Here is a 25,628-nt window from a genome sequence, read left to right on the forward strand (position 1 = left end):
GCTGTCAGGGGGTGGGGAGTGGTTGGATGGGGCGTGGGAGTCCCAGGGGTCTGTCTGGGGGTGGGGGTGTGGATAAGGGTTGGGGCAGTCAGGGGACAAGAGGCAGGGAGGCTTAGATAGGGAGTGGAGTCCTGGGGGGCAGTTAGGGGCAGGGGTCCCAGGAGGGGGCAGTCAGGGGACAAGGAACGGGGGGAGGGTGGGGGGTTCTGGGGGGGCGGGAAGTGGGAAGTGGGAGGGGCAGGGGCGGGGCTAGGGCGGGGCTCCTCCCGTCCTCTTTTTTGCTTGCTGAAATATGGTAACCCTATCAAAGGGAAGTTGAAATTCAGCTCCGAACCTCAGCAGTGTATAATGTGCAAAAAAATCAGCAACTACGCAGGAAGCTGAAACCAGCGGTTTGGGAGGTTGTTAAGAGATGGGAAGAGAAGGAAACAAGTCGGGGGAAGTAAGAGTAGAGGAGAGCACATGGTTCTTGTGCTCTCCTCTTTGGAGAATTCACAATACAATCTCGCTGGTCTGCACTAATGGTGGCAAGCCCAGTAAATTTCTGAACGCAAGAAGCATGAAGACAGCAAGCAAGCAAGGCTAATGTATCATGAAACATACTTGGTTCATCCATTCTGGCAATGGAAATTGAGTTTTAATTACTAGCGATAATACTTCATCATGGGCTGGTGAACGTGCAGTGTATTTTGTCAGCATAACAGAGTGTTCGCACAGAATCCTGCATTCTGCCTTTCTGAGAAGCAAGTAGAAACCACTTTGATTTGTACCTGTTATAAAACTGTGTGGTTTAGCAACTCAGATGGGCAACCTTACAAAAGGCTAGATAGATGGATAAGAAGATTCTACTGTAGCCCCTGACCATTCGGTACTGAAATGGAGGCTGTGTGAGCAAGTTCTCTGAGCAGCACCAGGCAGTCAAAAAGACATTACCAGCCAGCATTAGCAATGCAGTTCAGGGTGAAACAGGAACTGGTGCTTGCCTGCACCAAGTGTAAGGAGGAAAATTACAAGCAAGAGGGAAGGGAAAAAATTCAGCATACCTTTTTCATCACAAGATAATGAAAAGTAATTTTGTTGTATTTACCTGTTCCTAGGTATCAGAAACAGAGTGGGGCCTGTAAGAGTTGCTAGGAGACGAGCTATCTATAGCATTCTTTTTATGTTGCGAAAGAATTAATGGCAAACACTTTCAGGTGGGTTCCCAATTAGTCCTGCATTATTTCTCAGACATACAGTGGTTTCTTTACCCTATCTGTGAATGCACTCCAGAACGTGTGAACTGACAAAGCAGTAAATAGAATTAGTTCAAAACTGTCAAACCTATGCACCATGGTCTCTGTGTAGGAGAGGCTCATTTATTTAGATTGCTAGGAGCCAGCCTGCAAAAGAGAGACAGCATGAACTGGTGAAAAAGTGAAAAGGTAAGTCCATGCCAGCCCCATTTTAAAATAAAAAAGCCTGTACTTAAAGGGGCTTTTTGGAGGGGAGACTGAAGTACTTCTTTCCTTCTGGGTTTCAAGGGCAAAGGCATCCCGCATGGGATTGTGCACTGAAGGATGACGATTTTATTGGTGATGCCAGTACACGGAAGGCAAAACAATACAGCTATGCCTGATTCTATTTTTCACCTTACTAGTTTGATGCTAGTTTCTTGAAAAAACTGAAGTCAACCACTGTGCTGGACCCAGCTGTGAAATCTTAGGCACTCAGGTTAAAGCTGAAATAATCATGCAATTTGATTTAGAAATTACATTTAATTTTCAGCATTATATAAGACACAAAGCTCCAAAGAGCTATGTCCTCTTGTCCCCAAGAAGGTATTTTTCTTTTTAATATAAACTGTTGCATCAGGTCAATTGTCTTGCTTTCCCACAAATGCAATGCTGAAAAAATTAAAGAGTGTGAAGTCCAAAATCTCTCCTTCGCTTTGGTAAGATACAGGCCAATTATTGCACTTTAATTTAGATCTATGATCTAATTAATACAAAGTTACCATAAGGCTTTTCTTCGGTTACTTTTCCTGTAGCATCTAATGTATCAGTAGCTTTTCCCAGTTCCCCAATGGCCAAGTACTTCTGTGAAGGAAAAAGAAGAGATTAATGTCTTTAAGAGTTTTAACTGAACATCCAGTGAGAACTTCAGATGGCACTAGTAAAGCTGGATCGTGAATAACCAACCACATAACTCTGGGGAAACAAAGATGGAGATATTAAGATAGGAAACTCACAAGAAATGAAATCCAGCATTACCTGGACATATCCATTCATTGATTTAGGATTTTCAAAAAGAGTTAAGTAATGTGGTAGCTAAACAACATTAAAACTGGTGTGATGTAAGAGCTTAATAATACAAATATTTTAGTGAAATAAAAGAATGAGCAAAATATTTGCCATAATATCATCTTAAAAACAGTAGGATCTTTCATCCCAAAGGACTGCACAGTGCTTTACAATCTTAATACAATATGAGAGAGAGAGAAGATGGACTTATCTACCACTGTAATGCGGCCATCTCTGAGGCAAAACAGGACATCTGTTCAGCAGTGGAATGGAGTACCACACAATAGTTTGGACGGGAAAAGAAGAATTATCGGATTATCAATGTTATAAAATTTATTAGCACAACAAACAGAATCACACACCCTGTAGTATGGCAAAGGAGACAGCGCCAATACAGAACGTCCAGTACTCCATGCATTATTCATGTCATCCCTCGCAGGGACGCCCAGTGCAGACGAGTTGGCTCACACATAGTCATCAAGTCAGTGTTTTCCAATGTCTCCCACTGCCCACAGCCTGGGTATCGACTTTTATAATGATTTATGCTAATATCCACTGGCATTATACATATTTAGTGATGGTTTTAGCCACATGCTTCCATACCTCAATAATATTGGGGTTCCTAACATCTATAGGTTAATTAACCATTTACCTCATAGTTATTAGTATTTAAGTCAACTAGTTTCCAGAGTATACCTGCAATTAGTAAATATAAGTTTTGATTAAACTCAATATCCTCCAAACTGTCTCTAAAATCCCAAAAGCATATATCTGCGGTTCCTCACGTCACCATTTTCTGTCATGTATCACTGTAATACACACCTTGTGATATAAGGTCATCTATGAATTAGTTCCTTATGAACAGCTAGACCTTGATTATGCTAAGCTAATTGTCATACAGGTATCAGGTGTGTATGCCCTTGCATTACAGCCACCTACACCTTATCCATATGGCCTATCAGTGTCCTTGGGTGCCAGGCTACAATAATCTCCAAACAAACAAACAAAAAAAGTTACTACTTTACATCTCACTCTCTCTCTCTGTAAATAAAGCAATAAGGAGAACAGTCTTCAAACTACTGTGGCACAGACAGAGAGAAAGGAAGGACTTTTGAACAATAAAATGCAAAATAAAATACTATATATTGGACAACTTTTTCAGATATTACAATGAGTGCATGAACAGGTCTGAACGGTTCTATTATTATTAAACCTTTAAGGTCTTTCATTAGATTTCAGGTGAAAGAGGTTCCAATGGGATGAAAGTCCTGGCATCAGCTTGGCCTGTATGATGATTTTTTAAAATCTGGTTATAAACAACTAGCCTCTGGCTGCCCATTACAACCACATTGTTAAATTTAACATTCCAGCAGTGGAGAAAAATTCTTTACGCTGGATCTATATAAAAACAGTTTATAGAAACTCCATCACTAAATGGCAAACACATTCCACAGCCTCAGTTTCTCGCTCTTCGGTTCAGCGTAAGGTCATAAACCTTTCTAATTTACAAAAAGTGCACGTGCCAAAGGAGACTAGATGACCTCCCGAGGTCCCTTCCAACCCTGATACTCTATTCTATGATTCTATAATTGCAAAGAAAAAATCCCAGTCTAGTTATAGACCAATAAAGTGAGGGGTGCACTAATCCACACTTGGAGAAAAATCAAGCCACACAAGGTCCAGGAAATTGAGAGTTATATTTGATTCGCTATCGATCTCAACAGCACCCTGGAGTATTTGTAATTATCTATCACAGTCCTCATTGGCCACTTACAGGAGAACGGAAGTCGCAGAGGAGAGGCCAAGAGCTCAGACTGAGCCTAATGTTCCTCTTAGACCTCTCTCATTGGACTGTTTTAGAGCCCTGAGCTGCTCCCAGACTAAACTGATTGGATTGTGAGGCAGACCAGGCAGCACCCACCACCTCCTCCCGCTCTAAAATTGCCTCCCCCCAGGCATTCCATGTGAGGTTCAGGCAGAAACCCTCCCTCTAAGCCTCCCGGTGCCCAAGCAGCTGTGCAGGGATTTTCCCCCACCACTTCTTCACACTGTAAGAGACTGTAAAACTGGTTTGTTTCATCACACAGTGTGGAAATATCCCTAAAAATAGGTGTTAGTGTGTAAGCATTGGGCACTCTGTCAATTATGATGGGATGTGGAACAAAACCCAGGTGTTCTATACTTTGATCATTCGTGACACATCTCGAGGGCTTGTGTCACCCACTGGCAGATTTGCAGGTTGAGAAGTGTGGGACAGCTTTTTTTCTGGAGTCACCACTGCAAATGGGACCCTGGTAACCTGAGCCATTCCCTTTAGCTCTGCAGGGAAAGACTGCTGGGATTCACACACAAATGGCAAACCCTATATATATATATAAATAAATGTTATATAACAATGATGTTTATTTTGTTAAAAGAATAGTCACTAAATAAATGCTTCCAGTTTTAACGTCAACTGATAGTTACCAGTTAAACCCTGATTGGGGGTGGGGGTGGGGGGAAGATATTCTGACTTAATATGTAGATTTACTGGAGGGGTGAAAAAGAAAATGTACATGGGTTCTCTGAACTCGTAGCTAGGAACCTTAAATTCTTTCTAGTCAGTTTCACAATGGTAAGAAACCCTGGGTTGACTGCAGGGCATGTCCATACCACTTGTCAGTGAAAGTACCAGAGAGACCATGGGAATAGTACTTCTCAGTTTTGTTTTATTTTATATATCAAAGTTTTATTGGGAAAAGGGCCAGAGGTCTGAAATCCTAAATTATAACCTGTTTTAAAAGCGTCTCTTAAAAATGGAACAGAAACTTTTAGAAGAGAGACTCAACCTCTGGGATGCAATTGTAAAATAGGGTCATTAGTAGCTGACTTTAAAGTTGCAAGGTGGCTCCCATTGAGGGAATTTCCTGGAAAGGAAGGACTGTAGGAAGTAGGACAAATGGTTCCTAAAGTTAATTTGAGGATAAGGTATTTTCAAATCAGAGCAGCAATTGAACATGGGACTGAAGGGGGCGGAGGGGGGAGGAGAGCTAAGAACCCTAGTTTGACAGACAGAATCATCAGAGAAATCAGATTTGACATGAATAGAAGATCAATATATTATGTGCCTGACACAGGTGAGGCACAGAAAGCCTATAGAGGTTGCAAGGACACTGGCAGCAACCAGCTGGAGCACAAAATGGGTAAGTGCGCATCAAAAGCAGCAGGGGAGGGATAGCTCAGTGGTTTGAGCATTGGCCTGTTAAACCCAGGGTTGTGAGTTCAATCCTTGAGGGGGCCACTTAGGGCCACTTGGTCCTGCTAGTGAAGGCAGAGGGCTGGACTCAATGACCTTTCAAGGTCCCTTCCAGTTCTAAGAGATAGGATATCTCCATTAATCTAATCTAATCTAAAACTGCCATGCTGGTGCCTAACCATGTAACTGCATGCTTTGTGCATACAGTTACCAGACCTGCAGATGCATCTTGGTTGCAAACTTGGGCCTCTGTACATACTGAATTGGCCCTATATGGTTATTTATAAAAAGTACATTCAATTTGTGTCCATAGATTCATAAAATTTACTACTAACTCCTGACCAAGATTAGTTATTTACATAACTTGTTACATGTATTTCAATAGCACCTAGAGGATTCAGGCAAAACTGGGGTTCCATTGTGCTAAGCACGCTTCAAAACAAATAGCAAGAAATAGTGCCTGGCTCTGAATAGAAAAGGCAGCCCAAGGATAGAAGAAAAGGGATGATTATTTTATACCCAATTATTTTACAAAACAAAAAGGACTTCCAGCAGCCATGATCAGACATATTAAAAGCAGGAGGCCCCCAAACAATTTGAAAATGTTACCAAAAGACAAAACTGAGATTACAGAGGGGACAAAAAGAATTTTATGACAAAGCAAGTTCAAAATTAAAGAACAGCAAACATGTCCTCTTAATACAGAGAAGCATTACAATTTCTCTCCTCTAGCAACCATTTTTCTCCTGAGTGAAAAAGCTGACTTTGTTCTAAAGCGGCACTAAATTTTATTTACTGCTAGATGCTATAATTGTTCTGTCATTGCTGAAGAACGATCTGATCTTTACCCTAGGACTAGCTGGATTGTCTGACTCCTTATGTCAGCCTCTTACTTAATATGCTCTAACACATGGGGTGACCTGATTTTCAAAGGGAAAGACTAGCACCACTCATCAGGGGGGAGCCTGCGGCTGAAAGTTCTGCCAGAGATCAGGGAGTGATTTGATCACTCGGGGGATGTAGCCAGAGACTCCACGGAATTCCAAAAGCCAGAACAAAATACTGAAGTTTTGTAAAAATATTAGGGACGTCAGGTCATCCCCCAGATTTCAGTGATACATGGTCTCACAGCTAAGCACAAACAAGGGCTTACAACACGCAGACCCACTCAAGAAACCAGTTGCTTGGTAGTACCAAGTCTCTTAATTCAAAGCTTTCAGACACTTTCCCCACTGGAAAATCTCTGCAGTCACTGGAGGAAAAAAATCTCAACCTTGGTCTTGTATAGAGGTCAGTTTTATTCTGACACAAGCTCATTCTCTCCTTCCCACTCCCAACCTCTTCCGCCTGCGCAATGGATTACTCAGGGGAAACGCAAACCCCCACCCCACACCCAACTTTCTGAGGAATCGAGTATTAAGGAAATTCTGGATTTTCTTTCTCCCAGAAATAGAGCAGACTCTTTACAGGGGTGAGAGATACTGAGAAAAGAGATTGTTTTAGAATGGTGCAATGGGGTATAACTAGGAATGTCAAAGTAAATTATGAAAATTAATATTTAGGTTGAATCCAAAGAAGTTTCCTCATGCTAAGATCTAGTAAACTCCAAATGGCAGCGGTACAAAAATCTCTGAGTGACTAGAAAGGGGCACTATAGGGAACAAAGCTGCTTTCGCGTGGGAATAGACAGATCTGCTAACAGATCATCTGTTTCTGACTCCCATGATTTCATAATTAAAAAAAAAAAAGTTGACTCAGTATGTCAGCACTGTTATTTATTATTTTGTTAAAGTGGGAAGGAAGAATTGTATATGTAGGGAATACAAATATGTAATTTACAAAGGTCAGAAGGAGTGGGTGGGTGGAGGAGAGAGAGCGAATACAGAAAAATTCTAACTGGAGCGGACTCTCCATTTTGTGAGGCAATAGTTCCCGCAGCACAGTAAGTGCAGCCTCTTCAAAATTTTCAATACTGTACTTTTAAAAAGTCTGAATATTAATAGAGCATGAAGCAGAGATATTAATAGGTTAGGCCCCTGGGGTTAACATAAAAGAGAGAGACTTGAGAAATACACAGCACGCAGAGCCAACTCACTAATGGTAAAGCTGTAGTGCAGGTATTAATTTGCCTGCACTACATCGCTGGGGCCCTTTTATAACCTATATTTTGGGGGGAAGATGCGGGAGGAAAAAAGAGGGAGAGGAAGGGAAACCAGAAGAGTGTTTGAATTCAGTAGTTCCAGTACCTACGTTTTTTTAAAAAAATATATAGGGTAATACAAATCTTCCAGTGCAGATATAAATCACTAGAGTGGATTGTCAGAGACTTTAAGGTTGCAGAAGCATTTCATTCTAACCCCATTTTCAGACTTTCCAAAAACTATCACATTTTGCTCTGAAATCTTCCATGTGAATTTTTTTCTTAATTTAAGCAAACACAGTTCAGTTGTTTTTAAGATATGAGGAGAGGGATGGTGTGGGGGAAGAAGTGGGAGTATGGGAAGCAGCACTTTCCCCATTATACACCTCTACCCTGATATAATGCGACCCAATATAGCACGAATTCGGATATAACAGTAAAGCAGTGCTCTGGGGGGGGGCGGGGCTGCACACTGCAGTGGATCAAAGCAAGTTCGATATAACACAGTTTCACCTATAACGCGGTAAGATTTTTTGGCTCCCAAGGACAGCGTTATATCGAGGTAGAGGTGTACAAAGAAGATTCTGTCTGACTTTCCCTCTAATAAAGGCATCTCTAGAAATTCGTTCCTGGGTGTCTGGCTGGTGAGTCTTGCCCACATGCTCAGGGTTTAGCTGATTGCTTGGGGTCGGGAAGGAATTTTCCTCCAGGGCAGATTGGCAGAAGCCCTGGGGGGTTTTCGCCTTCCTCTGTAGCGTGGGGCAGGGGTCATTGGCTGGAAGATTCTCTGCACCTTGAAGTCCTTAAACCATGATTTGAGGACTTCAATGGCTCAGACACAGGTTTGATACAGGAGTGGGTGGGTGAGATTCTGTGGCCTGCATTGTGCAAGAGGTCAAACTAGATGATCATAATGGTCCCTTCTGACCTTAAAGTCTATGAGTCAAGATCAAATTTGCCACAGGAGTAGCTTCTATGGGGAAGGAGTGCCTTTAAAAGTTCCAGTGAAAACGGATTTTGATTTGATCAAGTTATGATCTGCTGGAAAAAACTGCATAGTTGGTATACACAGTATGTTTTGCATTGCGTTCTCTCAAACTCATACAAGGATTAGCAGCTGTGCACCTTTTGCCTTGCAAAATGTCTCATTGGCACAAGCCATCTTATCAGGATCACTTACCTAGCCCTGGTCTACACTACGAGTTTAGGTTGAATTTAGCAGCGTTAGATCAATTTAACCCTGCACCCGTCCACACCACAAAGCCATTTTTGTCAACTTAAAGGGATCTTAAAATCGATTTCTGTACTCCTCCTCGTCGAGGAGATTAGCGCTGAAATCGACATCGCCGGGTCGAATTTGGGGGTAGCGTGGACATAATTCAACGGTATTGGCCTCCGGGAGCTATCCCAGAGTGCTCCATTGTGAGCGCTCTGGACAGCACTCTCAACTCAGATGCACTGGCCAGGTAGATAGGAAAAGCCCCACAAACTTTTGAATTTTATTTCCTGTTTGGCCAGCGTGGCACGCTGATCAGCACAGATGACCATGCAGAGCTCATCAGCAGAGGTAACCATGGAGTTCCAGAATTGCAAAAGAGCTCCAGCATGGACCGAACGGGAGGTACTGGATCTGATCGCTGTATGGGGAGACGAATCCGTGCTATCAGAACTCTGTTCCAAAAGATGAAATGCCAAAATATTTGAAAAAAATCTCCAAGGGCATGAAGGACAGAGGCTATAACAGGGACCCACAGCAGTGCTGTGTGAAACTTAAGGAGCTCAGGCAAGCCTACCAAAAAACCAGAGGCAAACAGCCGCTCCAGGTCAGACCCCCAGACATGCCACTTCTATTATGAGCTGCATGCAATTCTAGGGGGTGGCCCCTACAACTACCCCACCCCTGTACATGGACTCCTGCAAGGGAGTCTCACGCAACAGGGATGAGGATTTGGGGGATGAGGAGGTCAAAGATAGCGCACAGCAGGCAAGCGGAGAAACCGTTTTCCCTGACAGCCAGGAACCGTTTATCACCCTGGAGACATTACCCTCCCAACCCGGGCTCCCGGACTTTGAAGGCGGAGAAGGCACCTCTGGTGAGTGTACCTTTGTAAATATAATACATGGTTTAAAAGCAAGCGTGTTTAATGATTAATTTGCCCTGAAGACTTGAGATGTAGTTGTGGCCAGTAAAGCTACTGAAATGCAGTCAAACAACATTCGTTCTTTATCTCTTTATCAGGAGAGTGATATCATTCATGGTCACCTGGTTGAAATAGGGGAATTTTATTAAGGGGACATTCAGAGGTGGCCGTTCCTGCTGGGCTGTGTGCCTGTGGCTGAAAAGAAATTATCCCCGCTGTTAGCCATGCGGTGGGGGAAAGAGGGAAGCGATCATCCCAGAGAATTGGGTGGAGGGGGGGGGGTTAGTTGGGTTTGTGCTGCACCAAAAACCAAAAACCTTAGCCCCTCCTTTTAAATGGCCAACCCATTTTAAATGGTTAACCCAACTCTCCCCCTTTTTTTCCTCCCGCAGCTGCAAATGTTTCAACGCTACCACTATCATCTCCGTCCCAGAGGCTAGCGCAGACAAGAAGGCAAAAAAAACACACTCGTGATGAAATGTTCTCTGAGTCATGCAGTCCTCCCACACTGAAAGAGCCCAGCAGAATGCGTGGAGGCAGACAATGTTAGTGTCCAGGAAAGCAAAAAATGAATGCAAGGACAGGAGGGACGCGCGAGATGAGAGGTGGCGGGATCAAGAGGAGAGGTGGCAGCAGCATGATGAGAGGAGGCAGGAGGCAACACTGAGGCTACTGGAGGATCAAACTGATATGCACCGGCATATGGTTGAGGTGCAGGAAAGGCAGCAGGAGCACAGACCGCCGCTGCAGCCCCTGTGTAACTGCCTGTCCTCCTCCCCAAGTTCCATAGCCTCCTCACCCAGACGCCCAAGAACGCGGGGGCGGGGGGCCCCCTCCAGGCACCCAATCACTCCACCCCAGAGGACTGCCCAAGCAACAGAAGGCTGGCATTCAATAAGTTTTGAAGTGCAGTGTGGCCTTGTCCTTCACCTCCACAACTCCACCTGGTGCTTCCCTCCTCCACCAGCCCTCCCGGGCTACCTTGGCCATTATCCCCCTATTTCTGTGACTAATTAATAAAGAATGCATGAATTTGAAACAATGACTTTATTGCCTCTGCAAGCGGTGATCGAAGGGGGAAGTAGAGTGAACCAAGGGGGTAGGTTTTCATCAAGGAGAAACAAATAGAACTTTCACGCCGTAGCCTGGCCAGTCATGAAACTGGTTTCCAAAGCTTCTCTGATGCGCACTCTGCTGTGCTTTTCTAACCACGCTGGTGTCAGGCTGCGTGTAATCAGTGGCCAGGCGATTTGCTTCATCCTCCCACCCCGCCATAACTGGTATGGTGTCTGCAGGAGAGCAGAGTGGCAGCGGAAGCGTGACGATGGTTTGTAGCCCTACTGCACCGTCTGCTGCCAGAGCAGGAGAGCAGAGTGGCAGTGGAAGCGGTCGTTCAGTGACGATGGTTTGCAGCCCTATTGTACCGTCTGCTGCCAGCTGCACCCAGGACACAACAGCGGTGGCTGAGTTGAGTGGGCTGCATGCTTGCCGAATGGCGTCTGCGCGGAAAAAAGGCACGAAACGATTGTCTGCCGTTGCTCTCACGGAGGGAGGGGCGACTGATGACATGTACCCAAAACCACCCACGACAATGTTTTTGCCCCATCAGGCAGTGGGAGCTCAACCCAGAATTCCAATGAGCAGTGCAGACTGCGGGAACTGTGCGATAGCTACCCACAGTGCAACACTCCGAAAGTCAATGCTAGCCTCGGTACTGCGGACGCACTCCGCCGACTTAATGAGCCTTAATGCGCTTAGTGGGGACACACACAATCAACTGTATAAAATCGCTTCCTAAAAAATCGACTTCTGTAAATTCGACCTAATTTCGTAATGTAGACATGCCTTTAGTAGCCATACACAACACATTTCCTTTTCACAATATTGGGCAGCCTTGCTTAGGAGCAATTCAAGGGACAAGACAGTTAGCTTCAATTATAACGGCCTATATTTGCAAGCAGCATTTCACTATTACTCTGTGTTTTCACTTATTAAATGTTGCTTTCAATCTGTACAATACATTATGTGTGGTTACCATTTAAATGGCTATTGCAGAATGCCTGGTATACAAGATGCTACATATTGGTATCTATGGTTGTTATCTACTGTCACTGACATGTTAAGACATACACATACTCCAGGCAGGCCAGAACACTAAGGCCCATACTTCAAAAGTTGCCACTGATTTGAGGTGACCATCTTGAGACAGTTAGCATCCACAACATATATATATGAATGAAAACAATCAGGCCTTGTATGTCACAGTGGGTACACAAAAATTGAAGCACTCACAATCAACTTTTGAAAAATCTGGGTTTAGGTGATTTTCTCAAGGTTTACTCAGGAAGCCAGTGACTAGAACCTAGTTCTCTTGATTTCAGTATCTTGCCCTAATAAGGCTATTCTTCTGCCCCGGCCACTTCCATTTACAAGAACTACGCTTGTTCTGTGTTTGTACAGCACCTACTGTATGGATCCTGGTCCCCACCTACTGCTCCTAAGCATTACAGTACAACAAATAATGAACAGCGGCAAACTCCACCATCTATTTACATATTCTTTGAAGCAGTATTTCCTCTTACTGATAAGTTTGCCTGCTATTAATTTCATCAGTGAATCCTTGTCCTCCACTGTGGAACAGTGTAAAAGAGAGGGACCGATCATTTCTTACTGTACCCTCCATAATCTTCAATTGTTCCGTTAAAAAAAAAGGAAACGTTTGTCAAGGTCTAAAATAAGTAGTGTGGGCATGTATCATTTTTCGAATGTGTGTGTTATATTCTTGGAAGTAGGTAGCAAATATTTGCTCAATTCACTCTTCACAGCTACAGGAGCATCTGCTTTTTACACAGCCTCACAGCTCTTTCTGTTCATCATTTCAATGATTAGACTCTGCTCCATTCTTCTTGTAAAATTCTTTAACAGATGAAGAGTCAGATCATCTCTCTTTCTACAGAGCAAGGAAACAGGAGAAGATATAGTGCAAACATAGGGTGTGTGGGAGGGGGAGTATTTGTTTGTTTTATTGATTCTTAAATTTAGGGAGGAGGTGGTTCTTCGCACGCAAGATTAGAAGCTTCCCAGGGAAACTGGGCCTTATTTCAGCGTGTTTCATAGTGCTAATAGCACAACGGGATTCTTTTTCACGTTTTACCTCCCCCTCCCCAAGTGCATGCTTTTAATTATTAACCCTCACCAATGATGAAAGGCCAAAAACAGAAACCTTTACTCATGATGAATAGCATTTTAGTCCTATTAAAATCTAGGGGACTACTGAGGAGCATTTGTGGAGTAAGGTGCTATTCAATGTAAGGGCATCAAAAAATTCTAGTCCTAAAGAAAAAATTCCCCTCCTGACCCCAAAGAACCAGTCATATCCTCATATGCGTACATGTATAGGCAAAATAATGGCAATAATAGGAAAGACAAGTGAAAAATTTATCTCCTCAATCAATGAAGCAGCATGTCACCCAGTAAAGCATGCCTAGGCCTTTTAGTACCACAGAAGATCTACTTTGCGGAACCATTTGAATATACTCCTGGCAACTTTCATAACTAATTGACATTTGTTTACAATAATTACTTCCACGCTGTAGGGGTTTAATTCATTTAGGACAGTGCTATTTTGACTATGCAACAATAAAACCGTTTCAGACACATTTATAATCACACAATCATGAAAGAGGCTGAAGTCCTGACTCCACTGGAGTTAATGGGAGTTTTACCAATGACTTCAACAGGGCCAGGATTTCACTCCGGGTATGTCTACACTGCAATTAGATACCCGTGGCTGGGTATCTAACTCGGGCTTGAGGGACTGTTTAATTGCAGAGTAGATGTTCAGGCTCAGGCTGTGGCCTGGACTCTACAACCCTGACAGGTGAGAGGGTCCCAGAGTTTAGGCTGCAACATGACCCCGAACATCTACACTGCAATTAAACAGTACCGCAAGCCCGAGTCAGCTGGCACGGGCCAGTTGCGGGTGTCTAATTGCAATGTAGACATACCCTCACAATGTTTTGCTTAGGCTGTATTGCACTGTGTATTGTTTTACTGGAACAGATAGCTGGCTAGACAAAATACAAGGCAAGCAGTAAAGATGTGCGTCACAAAGATTCCTCTGAAAAGAAAGTCAGTTATTCAGTTTCTTACATTTGAAAAAATTCACCACACGCATGCACTAGGATGTTTTTGCAATAAAATTTAACAGATAAAAGGAAAAAAAAAAAAAAAAAAAAAGCATAATTACCCCCACAGAACTCATTGCCACAAGATGGTGGTCAAGTATTTTGGAGGCAAAAAAGAATTAGATATTCATATGCATAATTATTATATCCACAATTACATTAGATAGTATACAAAAACTAAGGGATCTAAATTCTCACGCTTCAGGGCATAAGATAACCCATTGTAAATTACTCGTTAGGAAATAATGTTCCCTATGAGACATTTATTTCATTATAGGCTCTTGCATCTTTCTCTACAAGATCTGGGACTAACTGCTGCAGAAATAATTCTGGACTAGATGGACCATGGATCCAATCAGCCACTTCCCAGAATGATGCTACAATAAACTTACAAGTCAGTAAGAAGTTCCCATATGACAAAGGACGTTGGTCCAGTTTCTCCTTAAGAAGCAAAGCTCTGTATTTTTGAGACAAAACATGGTGAAGCTGCACTTTAAAAAGACTAGATAATTGAAATGGTTTCCATGCCCCATTCAGTTTTTTAACTATAAAGAATCCACGCTGTTCCACATCAGGCCACTAACTCAGCATCTTCGTTCTCCCCTTGATCCCTTTTTGTCTCTAGTCTTTGAGGTGATTTGGAGTTTGGGTTTTATATTATCCAGATGACATTTTGATAGTGAGCCCCTCTGGAGAGGCTGCAACCTTTGAGATCAAATGCTCAATTCACCTACTCTCCACTCGAGCATTTGCAATCAATGCAGGGAAGTCAATTCTAATTCTCCACAAGTCACTGGAGCTCCTGGGGCTTCAGATAAAAAAAAAAGAATGACTAGAGAGTCTACCTTCCAGAAAAGAAAAGCAGGTTTCAACCTGTCAGTATTTGAGGATTCAGAGCACAGAATGCTCATGATGGCCCAACTTCTGGTCTCATTTACCTTGGTATGACCCCAGTGAAGACGCAGGGGTCACCCTGGTCCATGTGACCCTGCTGAAGAGAATGTGAGCGAAGCCAGAGTTGCGCTCTTTATAATGCAATTAACTAAATGTGGGTGAACATGCTACCCGGGTGTCTAAAGTTTTGATTATCTTGTTTTATCCCACTTCAGTAAAGGCTTTCTGTGCTAGAGACATCCCTCCCCCGCACTCTCCCCCGCATTGGGAATTATTAGAATAATGCAATATCTCATTGCCGCCTGCTTAGGCTGCCAAGCCTCCTACCTCCCTGATGAGCCCACAACTTCTTTCTGCATAGCTACATTATTACAGCACATCTCAGTGGGGAAGAGATTTTTCCAAAGCAATGATCCCCTTTAAACTTTCCGCTGTTAGCAAGAGCTCTCTCAATTATCTGCCCACAAACATCATCTCCACGTTGTCTCAGTCTTAGGAACAAGAGTTACTCTGATCACCGACTACCCCACGTCTTTCAGAGGAAGCATAGCATGCCAGTCTTTCAGCCGTAAGAGTAGCCCATTCACATGCTGTAATTTATCCCACAACTTTGCTGGAACATTTGAAATAAAAAAACCAAAACAGACACATCTATTTCTTGGAAAATATTAAGGAACTTGATAAGAAGCTTTGAGAAACTTGGCTGGACATTCCTATTTCTTTTGAGTTAGTCCTTAAGGAGGTCACACACTTGATTACAGAACTGACAAAACATGATAATCCTTACAGAGGCTGTATGAATTACAGATCAGGGAATCACGTTGATGGCAGCCAAATCAGCTTATGTTTGATAGGACGTTTGGAAAAATTCTGACATTCATATTTTTGGCAGAGCTGCCATATAGAGTTCACAGCAACAATGTTAAGCTTTGGGCCATTAGTGTAATTATGCAGCCAATGTTGATAGACTGGATCTAATTTCTCTAGAAGCTAGCTTTAATGTAATTAAAAAGAAAATCCCTAGCAGAAACGCATATTGAATGGAGTGGCATCGAAGATAAAAAGGAGCGAATCAGAGCAAAAGTAACAATTATTTCACCAAACACGTGATATATGATGAAGTAAGAGACACTCCAATCATAGTAGATGGCACGACACCTAAAAGGCAGAACATTTTTCAACAACTTTAGAATAAAGAATAGTCACGGCTAACTACTATTAGTCCTGAGACCTCTGTAGCCACCTAGTTAACCCTATGAGTCTATCTACAGAGATTTGCAAACTCGTTTAGCCCTCACTTAAAAATAATTTTAACTTGTGTCAATAAATTACCAAATTAAACTAACCCAATTGGATTTAGGAGCATCTACATTAAGGATTTGTACTAATTTAGTAAGAACAATTTAAAGCTGATTTAGATAATATGACAAAGCTTTTCTGTAATGGATAAGGTATTAAAAAGGGGATGTCAGATTATAAACAGTTAAAGTCTCAAGTAACAGGGACTCAACCTCAAGAACTACAGTAAATTACATGAGTACTATCGGCCTAATCCAAAGCCCGCCAAGGTCAATGGAGAGACTCCAATTAGAGTCAGAGGTTACGGCCAAAAGGACCACCAGATCACCTAGTCCAGTAGTGGGCAAACTATAGCCTGGGGGCCACATCCAGCCCTCCAGATGTTTTAATCCAGCCCTCGAGCTCCCGCCAGGAAGTGGGGTCCAGGACTTGCCCCACTCCGCATGGCTCCCAGAAGCAGCGGCATGTCCCTCCTCTGGCTCCTACGCGTAGGGGCAGGCAGGACTCAACATGCGCTGCCCCCGCAGCTCCCATTGACTGGGAACCGCAAACAATGGGAGCTGCAGGGGCGGCGCCTGCAGACAGGGTAGCGTGCAGAGCCGCCTGGCCACACCTCCGCATAGGAGCTGGAGGGGGGACATGCCGCTGTTTCTGGGAGCTGCTTGAGGTAAGCACTGCCCGGAGCCTGCCCCCCTGAACCCGTCCCATGCCCCAACCCCCTGCCCTAGCCCTGATCACCCTCCTGCACCCCAACCCCTCATTGTCAACCCCACCCCAGAGCCCGCATCCCCAGCCAGAGCCCTCCCACCCTTCAACCCCCAATTTCGTGAGCATTCATGACCAGCCATACAATTTCCATACCCAGATGTGGCCCTCGCGCTAAAAAGTTTGCCCACCCCTGACCTAGTCCGACTTCCTGTATATCAGAAGCCACTAACACAACCCAGCACCTTCACACTAAACCCAACAACCAAAACTAGGCCAAATTAGTAAAAACCACAGGAGACTAGATGGTTACGTGCCACAGTGAGAGAATAAGAGGGAGTGAGATGTACCAACGCCAAGGCCCCTGCAAGGTCAGGGAAATGATTGAGAGATATAATTGGATGATCCTTGCAAGTGATGCGCACTCAGATACTGCAGTGGAAGGCGAAAGCCCCCAAGGTCACTGCCAATCTGACCTGGGGGAAAACGCCTGAGCTTGTGAATAAGAACCAGCAAGCCAAGCATCTGCGGGAGAGAATGCTTGGTACTACCTCCAAGCCCTGGCCCATCCTTTCCAATATCTCATCTCCGGCTGTGGCCTTCTATGATGCATCAGAGGAAGAAGACTTAAAAAAATTCCAGAATACACTGGGGAGAAGGAGTAACGGAATCCATTCCTGACCCCGTCCTGGTGGCCAGGTGAAGCCCTGAAGCGTGAGCTTTTAGGAACATATGACAAACTGGAAGTAAACCCCAGCGCTGCTGTTCCCTACTAGCACAAGCAACCCCACCACACAATCACACTCATAAATTTGCCCAGCTCTAAAGAGAGAGAGGCTCTTTGTCCACACAACTGTTATTGGGAGGCTGTTCCAGAACCTCACTCCTCTGATAATGAGAAACCTTCTTTCAATTTCCAGCCTGGCCAGTTTGTTCTTGTGGCAACATTGTCCTTTATCTTAAATAGCTCTTCCCCCTCTTTGGTTTTTATCCCCCCCGATGTATGTATAGAAAGCAATCATATCCTCTCCCTGCCTTCTTTCTGCTAGGCTAAACAAGCCAAGCTCTTCCTGTATCTTCCCATAAGATAGGTCCTCCACTCCCCTCATCATCCTTGTCGTTCTTCTCTACATCTGTTCCACTTTGTATTCATCTTTCTTGAACACGGGAGACCGGAATTGTGCACTGTATTCTAGATGAGGTCTTACCACTACCTTCTGCAATGGCATTAATACTTCTCTCTCTCTACTGGAAATGCCTCACTTGATATAGCCTAGGATCACGTTTGCCTTTTTCACAGCCACATCACATTGGTGCCTCGGTCATCTTGTGATCAACCCCTGCACTCGGGTCTTGCTCTTCTCCCGTCATGTCCAACTGATGAGTCGCCAGCTTGCGGCAGAAATTCTTATGGTTAGACCCTTAGACCTTGCACTTGGTGCTGTTGTATTTCATCCCATTGGGGGATGGATAGCTCAGTGGTTTGAGCATTGGCCTGCTAAACTCAGGGTTGTGAGTTCAGTCCTTGAGGGGGCCATTTAGGGATCTGGGGCAAAATGAGTACTTGGTCCTGCTAGTGAAGGCAGGGGGCTGGACTCGATGACCTTTCAGGGTCCCTTCCAGTTCTAGGAGATAGGATATCTCCATTAATTTATTTCTGTCACTCCAATCTTCAAGGTCATCCAGATCATTAGCACACACCTACTTTTTGTGACAAGGTCATTAATAAAAATAGTGAATAAGATTGATTCCAGAACCAATACTTAAGGAACTCCACTAGTAACCTCCTTTCAGTCCAATAGTTAACCTTCCAACAAAACCCATTGCCTTCTCCCCTTTAGCCAATTCTTTATCCACCTTACAGTGCTTGTACTAATCCCATATTCTCTAATTTACATAATAATTTCCCCTGTAGTACTGTACCAAATGCTTTATTAAGTTCATGTATGTTAGATCTATTGTATTCCTCTTAGTGAAAAAAAATAATTAATTTCCAAAGAAAGAAATCAGGTTAGTCTGGAATGATCTACCTTTGGAAAACCATGTTGAATTATATCCCCTTTACTGTTTGTCTCCATGAACTTAATTATCCTTTCCTTCACAATTTGTTCTAAGGCAGAGGTTCTCAAACGTCATTGCACCGTGACCCCCTTCTGACAACTAAATTACTACATGACCCTGGGAGGGGGGCGGAGCCTGAGCCCCACCACTCTGGGGAGGGGAGAGGGAACCACAGCCCAAGCCCCACCGCCCCAGGTGTGGTGGAGAGGGGGCCACAGCCTGACCCCTACTGCCCCAGGTGGAGCTGGAGCTAGTGCTTCAGCTTCAGCCCTGGGTCCCAGCAAGTCTAATGCTGGCCCTGGCAACCCCATTAAAATCGGGTCACGACCCACAGTTTGAGAACCACTTTTCTAAGACACACTACTGAGGGCAGACTGACAGGTCTTCAATTGCCAAGATCACTTTTTCCCCTTTCTTAAATATAGTTACAATGTTAGCTATACTCCAGTCATATGGCACTAGCCCCAAATAGATAGATTTATTAAAAATCCTTGCTCCTAGACTACCAATCTCATGTGCCAGTTCTTTCAGTATTCTGGGATGGAAATTATCTGGTCCCCCCTGATTTGACCACATTAAGATCTTCACATTTTCCTCCCACCTCAGATGTGGTCATTTCAATTTCTATACACTCATTTCCATCTGCCATCCTGCCTTCATACCCATGTTCCATATTATCAGCCCTATTGCCACAACTGCTTTTCTTTTATTTCTTCTTAAACCTGTGGTGGATATCAGTCAGCCTCTAGTTCAAATCATCATCACCACAGCATCTATAAATAGTTTACTGGTCATGGATCAGAGGTGAAAAAAAAGGAAGAAAAATAGTCAGCATGAAATGCATTAGAGGAGCTGTCAATTGACTTGAAAAAGTCAATTATTTTTAAGTCATTATTGACTTTCCTAAAGTAACAAAATCTGGAGAGCACTTGACTGCTGAATTGATTTCTTCATCTCTTGCCCATTTTCCCATTTTAAAAGTATTCTCTAAAACAACAGGACTTTACATTTTCAGCTTTCAAGATAGTGTGCAAAACCTCAACACTGAGGGCTGGAACCAACCCTGCTGGATTAACTGGAGTAGGTCCATGTATCCACTTACCCAACATCTACGGCCCGGAAATGTAAACACACAAGGCAAGGTTTTGATGCGACTCGCCAGAAAGTACAAGCAGAGGTGAGTCAAGCTCCCATCTGTTAACTATGCAGAATGAGAGCTCTCCAAATCCACTTGTTGTCACTTGTGCTTTGCATACTAATGTCTCAATCCTGCAAATACTTATGCACAGAATTTATTCATGTGAGTAGCCCAATTGATGAAAAAGGAATTCCTCACAGGACTAATGCTACTTAGGTAGATAAATGTTTGCAGGATCAGTCCTTAAGCTGGTAATACATGATGATTTTCTCTTTTGTGTGATTGTACACCCTGTTGGTTAAGTTTACTAACTCTATTACTACATATATTATGATAGCTCCCAAAATCCCCATTCAGGACTGGAGTCCCACCATGCTGAATGCTGTACAAACCCAGAAAAGAGAGAGACCATCTGTGCTCTGAAGGGTTTATAATCTAAATGTGTGTATGTTCCCCTGATCAAAGAGTCCAAAAAAGTCTAGGAGCACATAATGTCCCAAGTGCACAGTGTGTTTTGAATAAGAAAACATTAATAGAAGGTTGTTTATTAGCCTTGCAGGTCTGTTTGACAGCCACTCTTAGAACCATCTATGCACTATATGTCATGGTGCCTTCGATGCATGGAACTCCCCAATGGAATTAACCCAGAACACCAGTACCCACTCCTCCTCCAATTCTTTCCTCTTGACCAACTTTTGCTGTGATACCTACAAGGAAGTCAACCAACTAATGATCTGGTTATACATCCATGGGAAACTGCTGTTTGTTTGTTTGTTTAAAATCTAAGATGATTTGGAAACATCAGGAACCACATATATAAGTTTGTGTGATTACATAGATTACTTTTGTCACCTTTATTGTCCCTTCTTAATTTTGGTCAAACTTGCTTGTTACATTTTGTGTCAAATGTTTTGGGGCTGGGCCTATGCACAATGGAGCCCTCATCCCCACTTGCATCTAGCCATTATAGCAATACTAATAATAAAGATTTTTTTTTTTAATCTAAGGGTTTCGTCTTTTAAGACTGCATGGAATTTTTTAAAAAGAAGATGTGAAGAACAGATGTAATTTCATAACAGCTTGTGATGGAAGAATCATAGTATTACTCTTTTATATCTACTTGAAGGAAAGGATAGGGAGGATGGGATTTTAAAGTTTTGATTTAAAAACAAAAGTTACAATCTTTACAGGACATCATTCATTATTGTGTTTCTACATCTCATATTTAAAATCTACAAGGAATTGAACATTGAAAAAAACCTTCCTACCAAACGACCCTGATCATCAGTAAGCTCTCTGGGACAACATCAGAGAGACAAGGGTTTCCGACAGACAGTTCAGTATTCTTGTAATAGCAACACTTTGGGTCCTTGCAGGAATGAAGCCATTCTGAGTCCTTGCTTAATGTTGGATGTTTTAGTTCCCTGTATCACGATTCACCTCGACACTGAAAAAATATTAAGACCAATAACTTAGTGTGCCATACCTTGGAACCTGCCAAAATATTGCCCAGCATTTTAGTTCCTTTTCCAATACCGACCACTGCAAAGACAGAAAGAGAAATATTACAGCATTCTATTCCAATAACTAGATTCACAATCTCCCTCTACTCACTATCATACATCACGCTAGTCAGAAATAACACATTTCCTGCACTGCTAGCATATAAATGGTCAATTATCATGATCAGCTGAATGAGTCTTTTAAGAGGAGGATACCAAAAGATAAAGATATTGCCTAAGAGAAAATACCTCTGATGTTGTATCTACTGGGGCTGAGGAAAGGACAAGAAGCAGAAGACAGATAAGCTTTGCCTATTGTTAAAATGCTTTAATTCTACCCTGTGATTGGATTTGATTTATTTTGCTGTACTTTCAGTCATCAGTAAAGAAAGACATAGCACAAACCATGGCTCTCAGTCTAGCCTGATAAAGTCTTTGGCAAGGTTCATTATTAGTGAGCCAAAGCCATCGCTGTAACTAATGGACCATTTAAAGGTTATTAGCGGCCTGTAGTAACACAGCTAAGGTAGCAGCAAATACCATAATGGAATTAGTTTGGCACTGATAGGACCAGGGCAAGAAAGTAAAATAATCATGAAGTCCCCGAGTCTCTTGCTAGGATCATTTATAAATCAAACAGGCAGGCTCATGTGTTTGTGTGGCCCACTGGCTTTTTCAATTTTAAACTACATTTTGACATGTCAAAGCGATTAACAATCAGATTTTCAAAGTAAATGGGTAGAAAAATCTCTTTACTGTGTTAGAATTCTCATTAAAACTTCCTACAGTAATATGCCTTTCTTTACTAACTTTTTCCATTGGTTTTCTGCACAGTGTTCAGAAGTAGTAGATACAACGGGAAGAGGAAAACAAGAAAACCAGGTACATTATAACCACGCATTTGTAAAACTGTCATCGCCATACAAAGAGTATACGGTAGGATTCTCCAGTACTACCTTGTGTAGGGGATATACCTCAATATTGATGCAAAATGGTTATTAATAAAATTATTATTATTCTCTTTTATACTGTTAGATTAGTATAATCTTGCCTTCACTCAGTTTTAGGACATACAATTATTTCCACACTCAATACTTGAAGAATATGATAGCTCACGGGCTTAAGTTTTTAGTTGCTAATTAATGAAATAAAATACTAAGGGAATCCATAGGAAATCTCTGCTTTCCATCAACCAGTAACAGGCACCAAAAGTGTCAAAGAGGAGGACACCTCCTTAGCCATAAAACCAAATATATTACCTCCAAGTGTGTTTATACATGCTCTGGAATGCAGCTTTACAACTTCTGTTTTGCTTTAACAGTCTATTTATTCTTTTACATACATCTTTCAAAATAGTATAAAAGTGTTAGTTATTGTGATCTGTCCCTTGTATAGACTATTTGATAGAAGTTAATTACAAACTGTAAATGTAGGAACCATTCGGTCAAAAGACAAACAAACAACAAGAGTGTCTCTTTAAAGAACAGGACACTCGCTTGGTATAGACATGATTTTTATCTCAAGAAAATAAAACTTCTTAAAATAGTTGTGTATTCAAGATATTCCAAAGGGGGGGGGGTGATATTTAGTTTCTAGCTCTGATAATGCATCCTAAGTAATAAAAGAGGCCCTCTTTATCCCTCCCCTTTGCAAAGGGAAAAACCCAAAGAACTCTAGAATTATCCTTATTGAAACTGATTTCTTTTACAATTGCTCTAAAGTCTTCAAATGATAAGAAGAACGTTTATGGTTGGACAGTGTTTTATGGACGATGTTAGTTATGTCTAACTCTAGGTTTCCTCTTGAAGGTGAAAACCTCTGTTGTCCCTTAAATGCTTTGAGATGTGTATTTGCAAATGTAATAACTGCCTCAATACTATTATGTGAATAGTGGATGTATTATGTAAAAAATGGAATCAAATGACCTTGCTATAACAGATTGCTAATATAAGAAGCCATCTGAGTATAAAATCATTCATATTAATTGGAAAATTAATTAGTTACCTAGCAATGGTTAACCAACTCCTTACCAAACTTAGGAAGGCAAGAAAAACCTCTCTATAGATTGGTAAGAAATGAGACACAATCTCGCTGCATAACCATGTAAGTTGAAAGACTTTATTTAAGAATCATTCAAGTTTAAAATGACTTCTAAGAGTTTAAACACTTTTATATGCAAAATAGGAGTGTTTGGACTCATTTGAGATAAAATTTCAACTTCTATTAAACCTTGATGGAACTAAAGGGATATCTCAGAAAACTGACTGAATAAAACAAAAAGTTAAAGCTCTAACTTAAAGATGTTCTGAGAGTTTCCCCAACACAAAGACAAAAACAATTTAGCCAGCTGAAGAATTATTTTGCTAGTCTTTAAATCATAGTTCCCCCTAAGGCATGGCAAGAACCCCATGCAACTGAAATAATGGAACTCACATCCCTGAACTGCCATTAAGATTGGACCTACCATTTCCCTGTCTCTCTAAACTATATGATTTTTAGCAATTTTTGTGATAAAATTACTTGACGCTCAACACCTTAAAACACCCCTTTTTACCTACATTTGTAATAGGCCAAGACTACGAGGGTATGTCTACAGTGTACACTAAACCCATGCTCTGACTCAGGTTTGAGATCAAACCCTGCTTCCAACCACACAGAAATCAGTCTGACTCAGGTGAGCAAGCAGACAGGACCCAGGTCCTAGGAAGCTGCTAAACGGGCGGGTCCCTCTGAGACTCAGGTCCAAGCCCTGTCATTTTGCAGTGTGGATGCAGGTCAAGCCATAAAACCAAGATGGAAGGTCTGCATCGTGCAGTATGGACGCACTGGCACAGCTGAGAGCCCTGGATCCAGCAATGGTAGACCCAGGTTTACAATGCCGTGTGAATGCTCAAACAGGGGGTTGGAAACACTAAGTCCGCAAGCCTGAGTCCCACAGACTGAAACACACCCCAAGTATGAAATAAAGAGTCATAAAAATGCATCTTTTGAGAAAAACATTGTCTATACATTTGCAATGCGCTCAGCTCCAGAGTATCCAAGCACCTTATTAGAACTGGATAGTAATGGAGAACTAAATGACTCAGTTATTCAAAGGGAGAAACCTGGAAAGCTGTAATGCAGAAGGGTGCAAACACTGAGGAGAAAAATTCTCTAGAGGGGTACAAGATGGTAAAACAAGGAGTAAGATGATGAAACTAATTTTCAGGGAAATTTTAAGGTGGATGACAGGAAATACTCCCTGACAAGGAGAATGAGTCTGGGAGAGAGGTCTCTCAGGGTACGTCTGTGACGGGTTCGGTCACAGAGACCCTTTTGGGACTGTCACCTGATGTGCTGAAACTACCTCTGAGCCAGTCTTCCCTGCCAACTTGGGACTCAGGAACCCTGCCTTGTTGAGCCAGATACACAAGTCTCCTACAACACAGACCCAGGGTCTGAACCACAACCCCGAAGCTGCAGACTTTAACTAAAACAGCTCAGCAGGTTTCCTATCTCCAGCATTCAGACACGCAGCTCCCAATGGGATCCAAACCCCAAATAATCCGTTTTACTCTGTATAAAGCTTATACAGGGTAAAGTCATAAATTGTCTGCCCTCTATAACACTGATAGAGAGATATGCACAGCTGTTTGCTCCCCCAGATATTAATCACTTACCCTGGGTTAATTAATAAACAAAAGTGTTTTATTAAGTATGAAAAGTGGGATTGTACAATCCTTGTTAGTTCCAGCTCAGGTGATAACTAGGAGATTTTCATAACTGGCAACCCTCCTTGTTCTGCTCCACCCCCTTTTATAGCTTTGGCCCAAGGCGGGAATCTTTTGTCTCTCTGGGTTTCCTCTCCCCTCTCTTCTAAACGGAAAAGCACCAGGTTTAAGATTCCAGGATCAGGTGACATGGTCACATGTCACTATAAGACCTCATTCTTCATTACCCACAGGATAGCCCCCACATCCACAAGAAGGCTTGCAGGTAAATAAACCATCTACAACCAATTGTCCTAGTTAATGGGAGCCATCAAGATTCTAAACCACCATTAAT

The 25,628-nt window shown here is 42.5% G+C and overlaps 1 protein-coding gene across 1 annotated transcript in view; it reads right to left on the bottom strand.

Annotated features, from left to right (window-relative positions):
• TRUB1 (TruB pseudouridine synthase family member 1) overlaps positions 1-25,628 on the bottom strand; it is a 44,705-nt gene that overhangs the window by 11,397 nt on the left and 7,680 nt on the right. The window contains exons 3-4 of the mRNA XM_034777705.1: positions 21,569-21,624; positions 1,997-2,078 (exon numbers count right to left, since the gene is read on the bottom strand). Of these exons, the coding sequence (XP_034633596.1) occupies positions 1,997-2,078; positions 21,569-21,624 (138 nt within the window). The remainder of the gene's footprint in view (positions 1-1,996; positions 2,079-21,568; positions 21,625-25,628) is intronic.

The sequence above is a fragment of the Trachemys scripta genome, chromosome 7 (genome assembly GCF_013100865.1).
Source record: "Trachemys scripta elegans isolate TJP31775 chromosome 7, CAS_Tse_1.0, whole genome shotgun sequence".
In the NCBI taxonomy this organism is placed as follows: Eukaryota; Metazoa; Chordata; order Testudines; family Emydidae; genus Trachemys; species Trachemys scripta.